Source organism: Struthio camelus, chromosome 2 (assembly GCF_040807025.1).
Source record: "Struthio camelus isolate bStrCam1 chromosome 2, bStrCam1.hap1, whole genome shotgun sequence".
In the NCBI taxonomy this organism is placed as follows: domain Eukaryota; kingdom Metazoa; phylum Chordata; class Aves; order Struthioniformes; family Struthionidae; genus Struthio; species Struthio camelus.
The window spans coordinates 24,968,073-24,981,839 of NC_090943.1; the positions used below are offsets into that span (position 1 = coordinate 24,968,073).

The 13,767-nt window shown below is 38.5% G+C and overlaps 1 protein-coding gene across 1 annotated transcript in view; it reads right to left on the bottom strand.

Annotated features, from left to right (window-relative positions):
• Positions 1–406: 406 nt before the first annotated feature.
• The window catches only part of LOC104144102 (ATP-dependent translocase ABCB1-like), a 49,775-nt gene continuing 36,414 nt past the window's right edge, over positions 407–13,767 (bottom strand). The window contains exons 21-28 of the mRNA XM_009674900.2: positions 13,427–13,630; positions 10,648–10,748; positions 9,636–9,776; positions 8,069–8,225; positions 6,758–6,955; positions 3,817–4,023; positions 2,092–2,238; positions 407–762 (exon numbers count right to left, since the gene is read on the bottom strand). Coding sequence (XP_009673195.1) covers positions 556–762; positions 2,092–2,238; positions 3,817–4,023; positions 6,758–6,955; positions 8,069–8,225; positions 9,636–9,776; positions 10,648–10,748; positions 13,427–13,630 — 1,362 coding nt within the window. The 3' untranslated portion in view covers positions 407–555. The remainder of the gene's footprint in view (positions 763–2,091; positions 2,239–3,816; positions 4,024–6,757; positions 6,956–8,068; positions 8,226–9,635; positions 9,777–10,647; positions 10,749–13,426; positions 13,631–13,767) is intronic.

The following is a 13,767-nucleotide window of genomic DNA, read 5'->3' on the forward strand; positions in this document are numbered from 1 at the left end:
AAAGACAGTGCCAAATTAGAACGCGTAATTACAATGAATCTTTAAAAAGGCAGACCCCCCCCCCCAAACTGAACAGATTAACCCTCTTTTTCATTAGCATGCTATACAACAATTGACTGCAATCAGGCCAAACACTGTCCTTTTCTCTAACCCCAAAATAGCTTCTCATTGCATGTAGAGTGTCCCTGTCCTCAGCCCCTCACACACAGCCCTTTGCACCGGACACCCTGCTCTGCCCAGCGCTGGGTGCTGCAGGGCCCCTGTATGGCACAACGGGCCCTGAGCACCCAGTCCTCTCGCTTTGCAGCTTGATAAATCAACTGAGCTTTCTCATGATCACTGTGTATTTTTAATTTGAGCAACAGCAAATATTTGTGCTGGTGGAAGAACATTCAAAGCGAGGGTTAGGTTCTTAAATAACTGAGGTGCATTTCCTTTATTAGTTACAAGAGCTAAGGAAACTTATTTACAGAATTTTACCAAAACCAAAATACTGAACATCCTTAACACTGTCACATACAAAATACTGAACCAACTGTCCAGCCTGCCTGTTAATCATACGTTGAATGACCCTCTTTGAACATTGACCAGCGAATAGTAGATGCCTTTTTCAGCCAAGAGTTGCTGATGAGTCCCTTGTTCTACAATCTTGCCATTCTGGACCACTGCGATCTTGTCAGCGTTCTGGATGGTGGACAGGCGGTGAGCTATCACAATGCAGGTGCGACCCGCGCGGGCTTTATCCAGGGCTTCCTGGACAACCTGTTCAATGAACAAACCAAAAGGCAAATTAAGAAAAAACAAAACTGCCTGTCAGGAGCGAGCTGCACAGAATCTAGCATCTGAGAAGTAATTTGTAATATAGCAATGAGAGAGGTGAGGCTTCTAGGGCCTCGGTGGTAGTAACTGAACAACTTCTGAGCATCCAAAGTTTAAATTCAGCCTACAGTGAAAATGTGTCACCACTGATGGCTGTTTGGTTCCCTGTTTTTACGCTGGGGATGTGGACAGAATGCAATTGCTGGGTGCCTGTGTTCACATTTTCATTTGCACCCAGAGTCAGGTCAAACAGCCTTCATCACAGCCTGAGCTTTCCTTGCTCCTGCAGGCAGGTCTTAGTCACTGTTAGAAATAGCTCTGAACAAATTGGGCTGGCTCCTTGCTCATTTTCAGCGCTGTGGAAAATACCCTAGCAATTGTGCTCCAAGTTTCAAGTTCACTCATTAAATAATTATGATTTAATCTACCAATTTGCTCCATTGTCAAATCGGGATAAAATCAAACAACATGCTGGATAATTTTGTCTTCTATTTTCTGAGCACTAAGTGTGGTGTGCTGGGTCACCCTCACACTTTCAACCCTCACACTTTTCACCCCCTTTTTTTTTTCTAGGCTCTGAAGGTTTGAAACTCTTTAATGTAAAGTCACTTGAAGTTTTGGGATTTAAAGGCCCATAACAAAGAAGCCAAACTGCAGTAAAATTATAAAGGAACTTGGTAAATACTGAATCTTTGGGCCAGGGAGGTTGATGTTTTTAACAAAAAGAGAGCTTCTTGGTTGTAGGGTATATTTTCGTATAAGTATATATCAAAACACTTGTTCTGCATTGGTCATGTACATAACTCTTAGAAATGGTACGTGTTTCCCTACTTCTGTCCCGGTTTTCCCCTACAACCTGCGTTTTATTGAAGTCCCATGCTCCTGTTGTCCTTTGTGCCGTTGCTCTATTCACAAAATGTAGGTGACTATCTCACAAACTTCTAAAAGAGTGCAAGTCAAAATGTAGGACTGCCCATGCGGGAACAGTTTCCTGAACAGGCCTTTGATTACTTGGAGTCTTGGAAAGCTCCCACCACAGAGGCACATCCTCTGCACTGCTTCCTAAGGTGACTCCTACTGCTATCCAAAAACACCTGTACTCTTGAATAAGAGACGTTTGGGCTCATTATGCAACTAAGGAATAAATACAGATATTTGTTTTTATAAAAATCGTATATTTCCAACTTTGGGTTTTAACGTGGGTGAGTACGTGAGCCGCAGCATGACCCGCCAAGTTGTAAATCCCAGTTCCCATTTGCGAAGCCAAGATACCTTTTCACTTTCTGCATCCAGTGCAGAGGTAGCTTCATCTAACAGCAGAATTCGGGGCTGCCGCACAAGAGCTCGGGCAATGGCAATACGTTGCTTTTGACCACCGGAGAGCTGTGTTCCTTTGTCTCCCACACAGGTATTATATTTCTAAATACAGAAAGTAAGCGTAAGTGTAAACCTGGAGTTGGACCTTATCACGGTGAGCATGACGTTTCAGCTGCATTTCCAGCTGAGGGATGCTTCTATGGCAGTGCCCTTCTGAAGGACTACCTAGGTACCAATGATACACACAACTAAGGTACTTAGTTGAGCGTATCTGAGCTGAGAATCGAAATTCTCAGTGTATTTATTTGCAGAACACACCACGTGATGTTGAGAAAGGGCAGTGTCATTTGTTTTCAGGTGAGAGACTAAGGCACAAAGAAGCCAGCTGGCAGGCCCTCGGTGAGTTAACAAGCCTGTGATGTTGCTAGGAATGAACCCAAACAGCCTTGGCTTAGCATCTAACAGCCCAGGCAGTTTCCTTTTTCTTTTACCGGCCCAAGTCACTGTAAGAAGAAAACTCAGCCCAGTGAGAGATATTCTGAATGATTTAGGATGAGTTCTAAAACAAACAGTCAAAATCACGTCTCCTTGGACCACATTTTAAAGCTAACACATAATGCACTTGAGAAATTTGATATTTTTTCCAGCTCTGCACTCCTCCTTGCTTGTTACACTTCCTAATTACCTACTATGTAACCAAATGTATCTCTCTGTCTCATGTAAGAAATGCGACTTTACAGGTGAAAAAACACCAATCTCCTAGGCCTATGGGAATTTATTAAGTCTCAGAAATATCTATCTTAGCCCACATCTTCCAGCAGAGTAAGCTGGCAATTGGCTATTAGCTTCAGCCAGTCAATTCAAACAGCCATTAGGAAGATTTTTTTGCCTGCCTTCACCTTCAGCACTGTGAGCAGCTGCTCAGCAGGGACATTACAGAACACGTAATTCCTGTTTTTTTTTCCTCTATCCCAATTATTCCCAATTGATGTACAAAGCATGAAACTGCTTTTCCCTCCAAGGTGCTATTTATTTTATGGCAAAAGGACCCACTGTATTGGAGACTCAGCTTATCAAATCCGATGCTAGAAGAGGATAACAATAGGTATAACAGTGACTGTGCGAGAGGGAAGGAGTGATAAGATGATGCATTTCTGCCTGCTTCTGCAAGCCAGTTCTGTGTGCAACATTATGCATCTGACTGAGTAGAGTGTTGAAAAAAGGAGAAGGACATAGCTCCTCAGGCTGCCTTCACATTTTCCCCTTAAGTGAAAGAATGGACCTGTCCTTTTGAGTACTTTCTGCATGTTTGTTGTTATTCCATGCAGCATATCTCAAATGACTTCTCTGAGTACCAGTACCAGCTAGGTAATTTTTTGCAGATACTATCCCCACAAAGAGGAGGACCCATCCCACTCAGGCATCTGCAGCAATGGAAAAGAGTAAATGCCCACAGTCACTATCACCTCCTAGTTTTCCACTTGCCCTTGTGATCTTCTAGGACAAAGTAATTTAAAAAAAAAAATCCCAAATTTCAGTGACTAATTCAGTAAGTCAGGGGAAAAAAAATGAAACACTTTCACCAAGTACTTACTTAGAAAAGCATGAATAGGCACTATGGTTTGTTTGTTTGTTTGTTTGTTTTTTCCAGCTGCAAGTTGGCAATGAGGGCCTAATTACCTTTGGTAGTGATTCAATGAAGGAATGAATATTGGCTTCTTTTGCTGCATTAACAATTTCCTCATGTGGCACCTCCCGGCTGTTATCTCCATATGCAATGTTTTCAGCAATAGAGCAGTCAAACAGGATTGGTTCTTGTGAGACAACACCGATCTGCGCTCTCAGCCACTGGATATTTAATGTCTTTGCATTTTGGCCATCCAGGAGCTACAAAGTCAGAAATAATGTATTTTAAACACAGTACTTTATAGTGGGCTTTTTTTGAATCTAGCAGCACTGAGGCCTGTAGCAGAGAGGGCATTCAGGACGTTTCACGCCGTGAGTCTGTAGGGTTATGCACTTAATGCAGCAGGAGAGATGGAGGAGATGAGTGCTAAAGCCTACTCACATTTGTGATCAATAAAATAGCACCAAAAGTCTGTATAAACATTGAAAAACTGCAGATCTATGTAGCCATTGTATTGCACCTTCACCCCACTCCTTTTTTATCGTAATAAAAAAAAATAGTTGGTACAGATGTACTTTCTCTGCCATCTTGCTAGCTGTACCAGAGACATTTGGTACTATGCTGGTGACAAAAAGATCTATTTCAGAAACCATTAGATCTATACCATATAGTACAATCACTTCTTTAATTAGCAACTTTATCCCCTCTCTGGTTTTGCTGATCCGGAAGTCAGATATCTTTGCTTCTCAAATACCAGTAATGGGGGACAGTAATGGGCAGTAATCCCTAACTCCCTAATGGGATACTATCCTTGTATACCAGGAAAAAAGAGTCCTCTGCTACCAGTTGTTCATGTAAAATGAGACACATATGTAAAATGCACCTTCTGTTATATCCCTTTTCCTTGAAAGTGAGGGCAACTTGAAAGATAGACAGTAAGTTCTCATCTTTAAAACAATAATTACGTAGTAGCTGCTCCCAAGAGCTACAATGAGCTTAAACTGCAAGAGCTTCTCCTAGTCCTGGGAGTGTCTGGTGGAACTACCACCAACAGAGCTGTAAGTTTGAACATACCCTTTAAAACATCCAAATGTAGTATTCAGCAAGGACTTACTCCTACGTATCTGAATTACTGTTAATTAATGACAATTAGTTACAATAATTGCTATCATATTTAGGGGACAGAATTAGGCAACTCAAGGGAAGCACATATGCATTTTTCTACTAAGATCTGTTTGCTGAATGGTGTTCATTGTAAACGTATCAAACATCTTACAGTTGTTGTTTAGAGTTCTCCTTTTCTAATTCCCCTCTACACTAGCCAGTTTCTTCTTCCTTTTCATTCTGCTAAAACTACACTTAAGGTTTTTCATGATGCTATTACTCGAACCTTAGAACCAACAATTCATCCTCCTCCTTGACTAAAAACGAACCCTTCTGAAAAGTGTTCTCATCTGAATTCTTATTTGTGTCTTCTTCTAGATCCAGTTCCAGGATCAGTTCAGTGTTTATCCTAACTAGTGCTGCTGATGGAGCAACTGATGGAACAGGAAAAGCAAAACTGCTTTACTGGAGTCTAGCCATAAGCTAACTCTGCAGTAATTTTGAAACTTGATCCAGGGCTTGAAAGTAGAGTTTCACAGTATAATACTCTTCTTCCTCTATGCAAAAGTGCCCATATCTAACACTAGCATTTCTGTGTCATGTTCAAGACCAGAAAGAATATTGTATGTGAGCAGCTTTGCAGCTATAACTTCTTGACCTAAAAGAGCTCATGGTGTAAACTGATGATATTTATATGCTATTAATAGTGGTAGATGGATGTGAATATAGTTACTATGTAGATACAGCAACAATAAAAACACATATACTTTAAAAAGTAGCTCAAAAAATAAAGTATTTCAATAGCTGTGTACGCAAACAAGCTAACATCTATCTAATGTATCTCAATTACTTTTTGAGAGAAGGATCTAGAGATTAAGGATTGGGAAAGGTTAAGGCTCATCTCTTTCCAGCTGCAGTGGACATGTTACTAATTATGATCTCACTTGGAAATCTGCAGTGAGGGGATGGGTGGGATGGGTCAACAAACCACACAGAGCATGCTTCTTTGAAATGGTTCCACCAACCCGGACAGCAAGCTATCACTAGGAGATTAAACTGCAGCTTACCAAGGACACTACTTTCAAAATGGGTCATCCATCAAGAGGTTTGCTACTTGTATGCAATCCCACCCCTACTTTTAGAGATTAGCCCTAGTTTTCCTAATATCTCCTGTGCGGATAGGCTTTGGGATGAAGTTTAGTAATGAGTTTCATAAGAAACAATGATGTGATTAATTTTTCAGAGTAAAGAGTCTGAATGTCTAAATTTTAGACTTAAAGTTCCAGATTTTGTTGATAAACAATACTGATATATCATAAAAATGAACAGAAATGAGGTGAGAGAGCCTGTATATGCAAATTACACACATAACATGCCTAAATTATAATAAGCGTGTGCATTTGTATCCTTTGCTTTTGGGCATATTTTATAAAGAATCTGTTCTGCACTAAAAGTATAAAGAGAGTACTCTTCAACAAATAGTTTTAGGAGGTAACATAGAAAAGGATTTCTATTACTAAGCCTAAACTCCAATTTTCTATCTGAAAATATTTATGGATTTCCAATAATTAGTTCTTACTGTGACTCAATGAAACCTCAGCAGGCTGATGTAGCAACTTACTTCCCATAGATCTTGTTCTAGTAATTTAAAATGGTGTGGAAAATTTATAAATATTACTTTCTTTCTACTTTCACCCTGACTATATAGGGAATATTGAAAATCCATGTGTTCCTACTCTTGACTTTCACAAACTTGACAAAAAGCAAGTAGATATATTAGCAAACATTTAATGAGATCACTTAGAAGAAAAAAAGAAAATAAATTATATTAATAAAGTAGATGATTGTGCATGTACCTGTAAGTTACACTTTTTATGTGGAACAACTTACCATTTCTCCGCTGAGTGGATCATAAAATCTCTCAAGCAGTTGAACAATAGTGCTCTTCCCACAGCCACTGCTACCAACAAGAGCCAGAGTCTGTCCTTTTTCTACTTTAATATTCAAACCTTGGAGCACTTTAACCTCTAGTCGGCTTGGGTAGTTAAATGCCACATCTTTGAACGTTATGTTTCCACCAAATATTTTCTGATTAAAATAGTAGAGTTAGGGCAATTTTTTTAGGATAATGTAACAGATCATAGAACAGCATAAAGAGCATTTGTAAAAGTGATCACTGGGATTTTACCAAAGGATCAGAACTGCTTTTTAATTTCAGGAAATAATTATGCAGTGAAAAGCTATTGTGTGAACACAAATTCTATCATGAACATTCAATTTTGCAAACATATTTTAATTAGAATTCTATTCTGCTAACATAAATTCTAACAACAACTTTGTTTTACATAATCGGTTAAATAAGATTACATTTTCAAAAGTAATAATAGTTCTGTGTGGCTGACTTCTATTTGCCTCATCAGGATCTGATTCTGATTCTTTACATGTTCATTGCTGATTTCTTTCATTTTCACCCTTAAAGATACTGAAAATAATCTACTATTTTTGATGTTCCCACACAAAATCAATTTGTCTACTGTATGATTTTTTCTAATTAATTTACTATAAAGTGGATATACATAATACCTGCACAAGATGTACATTTCAGATGAATGAGTGTTTATAAAACAAAAATATAAATACATGCAGATCAGCAATCAACATAATATGTCAAATTATGACGCTCCATAAAACTTCATAGTTAGTTTCCTTCACTATATACATACAATCATATAATTTATATGTAATGTGACGGTTGTCTGGAACAAAGCTCTGTCCTCTTTGTCATATGAAAGGCCATGGGTACTGATATGCTTATATATATTACTGGTTACTAACGTACACGACAATTTATTTTTGACAATTTGTGAATAAGGTAATCCTCAAAAATTTGAGGTTAAATATCAGAGGCCTAGTTATATGTTCAAGTTGCATGCTCAGGCATCTTCATGCATGAAAGTCGTGAAAAACTGTCTCTGTTGCATTAATCCTATTTCTGCTGGCTCTTGGCAGAAGGAGACACAAAACAACACTTGACCCAGCGTGGCTGGATCAGTTAGTTGTGAATGGGCTCACACAGTACTTGTTCTTAGCAGTTATGACGTGAGTAGAATTAAAAAACAGAAACAGCTTTGAAATACATTAGTAGATTATACTATGCTGGGCATAAATTATACTACGCTGTGCGTAACACTGCTTACTTACAGGCTTCTCTCCTTCTTCGCTGTAACTATCTATGGAGGGTGTTCTTTCAAAGAGCACAAACAAGTGAGCAGCCGACATCCTGGCTTTGGCATAGTCTGGAGTGAAAGAAGTGCTCTGTCCTAATGCCATTGCGCCAAACACAATAGCTGAAAAAACTCTGTAAAAATAAAAAGGAGGAAAATATATTGATGATATGGCACAGGCACAGACAGCTTTTATAGGTAGAGTTGGGGCTTCAGATAAACAACTATTTCATGATTAGTTTTGTGTAAAGGCTGAAGTAGGATTAAAAAAAAAGTCTACTGCAAAGTTTGTTACTTTTTTCCTTACTAAGGAAACCCAAAATTTGGTTGAGGGGGCGAGGGGGGAAGTAACACTGTAAGTTTCTGCTCCTTGCCACTTATCTAAGTTTATTGGAAATGGATGTGTTGATTCCTGTTTCCGTTCTTAATGCATGAGAAGTGGTAAGAGATGTAGTTCCTGGCAGCTCACTCCCTTCATCTATGAAACAGAAGTTATTACCTGTGGAGCTATCTGAGGTTTATGGAAAAACTCATCATTCAGTGTTTGCTTTTGAATGGCCCAGTCTTCCAGGCACATCTCTGGTGTCAGAGCAATTAAATCCTTGAGTTCAGGAACAAAAGGCAAAGTGGGAGATGAGAAAGAGGGGTCAAAGGGATGAAGGCATGAAGTCTAGGATGAACCAGGGACAGTAAGAGAGGAGAGGAAACACACGAGGAGAAGGAGTTCACTTGAACGCATACAGGAAGGGGAGCTAATGTAGGAATTCAAGAAGAAGTTGGTGCAATTAGGGTAAGAAGCAGCTTTAGCTTCAGCAGCATTTTTGCTCTACACAAATGTGGCAAGTTCTGAAGCCAATGGGATGTGCATGGGATGTGCATGGGAGACAAAATAACTATTGGCAAACATGGACAGGGATTTCAGCTGCAGCAAGACAAGGAAAGGACTCGGTTAGATGCTGGAGATAGGGAGGGAAGAAAGAAAACATTGAAAAGGTGCCAACTGATGGGAACAATGGCAACAATTCACTGCAAACATTTAGAGAAGTTTTGCCATCTCAGTCTGTGCATTTTCCAGACTCGGTGCTTGCTGCATCTCTCTCTTGCTCTCCACCTCTCTCGCCTCAGGGATCGTAATTTCCTCACTTTAGTTTCACTCATCACTTGCTGCACTTACTTACCTATTAATCTTGTCCGCCCATGCTCCCTACAGCTAAGCCTTGTGATTCTGTTAAAGAAACTTTGTTGGCCATTAAACAAGGAATAGCCTTGCTTTGCCTGTCTTCATTTTGCTTTCCTTCATACCCCAGGCATCCTGATTAAAAATTGTTATATGTGGCTAAACGCAGTCAGCAACACTAGTATCAGTTATTTTGGATTTGTAACAATGTAAGGAAGGAGGGAGAAGGGAAGGGTGAAGAATGGAAGAAAGAAGTAAGTATTTAGCTACTTTTGCAGTTCTCTGCTCCATGATTCCATGATACTGCCAGCAAAATCAAGCATATTCTCCCACATGGACAAAAAGAAACTAAGAAAGAGATACTTACAAAAGCACATCTTTAAACCGCATATGTCCGTTCCTCACTAGATAGGCACCAAACCGAAAACACCCAGCATAAGTAAAGTACATGATAGCTTGTGTAAAGGCAAAAGTAAATCCAAAGACATGTGCCTTCTTTACAGAATTTCTGTAACACAGAAAGAAATATGATCACAACCATACAGTACTTTCAGTTGTAGCAATCAAGAATGTGAAGTCTCCTATAATTTCAAAGAAATTTATAACTCCAGTATTGTACAATAATTTAGATGTCATAATTCTTGTACACTTTATTTTCCTCTCTGTCTACAAAAGCTGATGAGACTATTGGGAAGCTGATGAGAAGAAGAAATTGCTCTAATCCTAAATTCATTAGGCATATTCAATTTATATTGTCCTTATACATCCATTGAAATTATTTTTAAATTTGTAATGCAGTTGCAAGTTCCAAATTTCAACTGACTGACACATGAGGAAAACCATTAATAACTTTAGAATATCCACAGAGCAGTAATTACTTCAACAGAACAAACCTTTGTTCTCGATTAAGTCTTTAAATCAGCCATGACATTTATGAGGTTTCACATCATCTGTAATACTGCTTTGATACAATAGCAGAGTGAACAAACACTGAAACTGCTCTGCAGGCCTACTCTTTTGGTTCCTTGCCTGGGAAATTTCCTTGATTTTAATATGAATCTTACATAAAACGTTTATGTAAAAACTGGCATTCCTGTTTATAAGACTTAATACAAGTTTCCATTTCCAGAATTACAGCAGTTAATAATAATAGCATCATGAAAGCATTGAAAGAAAAATGTCATTTAATCAAAGAATATTACCTGCTGATTGTCTTTCTCTGAAGAAAGTCTACATTTTTATCTTAAAGGTGAGTTTGGAATAGGAGATTTTATGCTACACTGACAGAAGATGAATTGTCTTTCAGTCTGCTGGTGTAAATTTACGTTCATTTTAAAAACAAAGATTTGAATAAATTTTTTTAAGAAGCATTTTATTACCTGTATGGTGCTTGCAAACTTTGTCCATACATAAACTCAAATTTTCTTTCTTGAGTCAAAGTGACAACAGTTCGAATATTTTCTATGGCTTCAGAAGCAATCTGTACCAAAGAGATCATGTTCCTTAGTAGAAAAGCAAGATCTATGCAAACTTTTAAACACAACTTGGTGAACAGAGCTTAGAATAATTGCAACAGAAGTAACAGAATATGTCATCAATACTGTTGAAAGTGCAGTTGCAACATGTGTAGATACGTTGCTGTTAAATATAATCCAGTTAGCGTGGATTATAGCAGTATTGCTGGCACAGGCCAGCAATGAGAGTATATTTTCCAGTGGACTTCTATAACCTGTCGTCAAGATTATGCCATCCAGCTTGCTTTGCTACTGGCACCCAGGCAGGCTGAACTGAAAAGCCTACATAATTTGCAAACGCGTTTATGACTGCAGTGTAAACATATGCTCACATTTTCATATTAGTGATTTTGAGCTCTACCCTTAAAGAAACTGTCTTTCCCACGATTTATTCTCAGCTTTTGCTGAAAATCAAGAATCTTTCAAACACCTAATGGAGAAAATCAAAACCATCTGCCGCTCCTAAAAATGTACAGAAAGATTTTTCTGGCCCATGTGGCAACTTGGCACCTAAGTCCTACTAATTTCGTAACCTGGAAAATCTTCTCCTTTTGCCACAGTAGATAAAATAGTGAGCATAAGTTTTCCAATATAGTTTCCAAAATGATACTAGGCATCAAATCTTAACTGAAAACTAGTGGAAGCTCGTGGCTTAATTCTCCCAATGCTTTGGAAAAATCACATGCAGAGCCCAAATATCAAAGGGATTTGCTCACAGTTAGTTAATATTGTGAGTAATTCTGTTAATAGCTGCAGTTGATGTAGTCTTGGCCAAGAATCTGGTAAACCAAAATTCAAAATGCAGAGAAAATAAAAGTATTTTATCCATTGTCTAGGAAGTCCTCTAGGGCCTGGCACTCAGGATGAATTCTTTCTCATGTGTTGTCACCAATATAAGAGATATTTACACTGTGGAATCCTATCGCCTTCGTAGAAGGCCTCAATAGTATTTGTCCCACTGCATGGTGGGCTCTTTTTTTGTACAAATGGAGCTGACTCCATTAGTTAAGTGCATGGATAATTCTGCTGCTGATAAAGAAGGAATGAAATACAGTAACTATTAGCTATATTGCCTCTGCACAACCTACCTGTGACGATAGTTTTTTTCTGTCTCTACTGTATGAAGGTGCCATTCCTTCCTAGGCAATTTGTGGCACGGGTTCAATTCAAATACATATTTATATGCCCCTGAAATCAAGATTATTCTCAAAGAACCTTTTTTAATAATTCTTTTGATAATACTCAAGATACAAAACAATTAACTGGCTGCTTTATTAGCTGTCCATAAAACCACACTGTGAATAAGAGACAAGTCAGAGAATAGGAATATATAGCTAATTAATTAATGGTTAAAATAGGTGTCTAATTTTCACGTCTATTTCCAGATCATACAATGATTATACTGGATACTTATTTCAAAGGCGTGTTGTGAGACCTTGTTTCTTAAATTTAAATCCCATCATAAGCCTTGGCTCAAAGCTATTGTAGAATTTGTTATAAATAAAAGATTAGTTAAATCTCCCGAATTCCCTGACTATTATTAGCCACATTTTCACAAAGAAAAAACATTATCAGAGAACACTCATTTACCTATGTCAGGGGACAATATTCTACAGCTGCCTTATGATTTGACCTTACAATGAATCATTGCCGTATAAATTCATACTAAAATGCCTGGTAGGCAAAAACAAGACGTTTTTCTCCTCTTTTTATTTTAGTATGAAAAAGACTAGGAGGAAACACATGAATATATTTTCTAATGAGCCTGGGGAGATAGAAATGCCCCTGAGAAACTTTCCTAATATAGACCACGGAAAGAGGGAAACTGTGAATGAGATTTGTTGTGCCTGGACTCCTTAGATAAAAGTATCTTCTCTGCAAGACTGACCACTGCATAGTGGGAGAGAGGAAAAGGACAGGACGATAATATCATACAGCTGCTGTGTTGACTGATGTGTGTCAAAACAGAGTCCTCACAAAGCGCAGTCTGTCCTGAGACAGCAGGCCTTGGGAAGTGAGAAAATAGTCGTCCTCAAAGTTATGAAATGAAGTAACACCCTCTCTGCTCCCACACTCACAGTTTCCTTTGAAACAGATTCCCAGACTCTTGCTTCACTTCCCATCTGAGAGTGGAAGGAACAAAAACACAAGGAATTGGAGCTATACTGCACAGTCAGCTATACAGTCACTGCGGTACTTTCAGGCATCCTTGTTACTGATGATTTATATACTGAGCCTTTTATACTGAGTCTGCAGACAAATGGAAGATGAGAGAATGAGAAGATGTGACAGGTAGAAGAGAGGAGACTTTGAAAGGAAACAAGTTGAGACAGAAATGAAAGAAAACATAAAAGGTGAAGTGCTGGGAAAGAATAGGGAACACAAACACAGGCTTGGGATAGGCATGAGGGACCCACGGCTTTTAAGATGCTTAGTACACTCTGGATGCTAGAGCATAAATTAATAATACAAGTTCTCAATGTTCAGCTTTATTCACAATATATTACCATTTGATCAGAACAATACCAAAATGCAGAGTTCGACTTCTTTTAGAAGTAAGATATTCTTGACCCACTGCCAATGTCCTTATTAAGCCACACTGTGTAGGAAGAAATAAGAATAGATTAAATTTTACTGAACTCACCTTTCCAGCAATTTCCAGTTCCCTCTTATCTTTTTTTGCATGTCCAGCAAGCATCTTCATTTGAATCATTCCGGTTACAGCAATAATTGGCACAATGGCTAAAAGCAGAAGAGTCAGTTGCCAGCCGTAGATCAATGACAAAACAATTCCAGTCCCAAGATTAGCCACATTTTGGGCAATTAACGCCAGTCTAGAACCTGTAGCCTGGAAAAAAAAGGAATCATTGCAAATTATTTTATGTAGAGTGATAACATGAAAACTAGACAGAAATTATTGGTCACCTAGACCATTAGGATTTATTCCCCAGAGGATATCTGAAAACACTTAGTTTACTATAAATA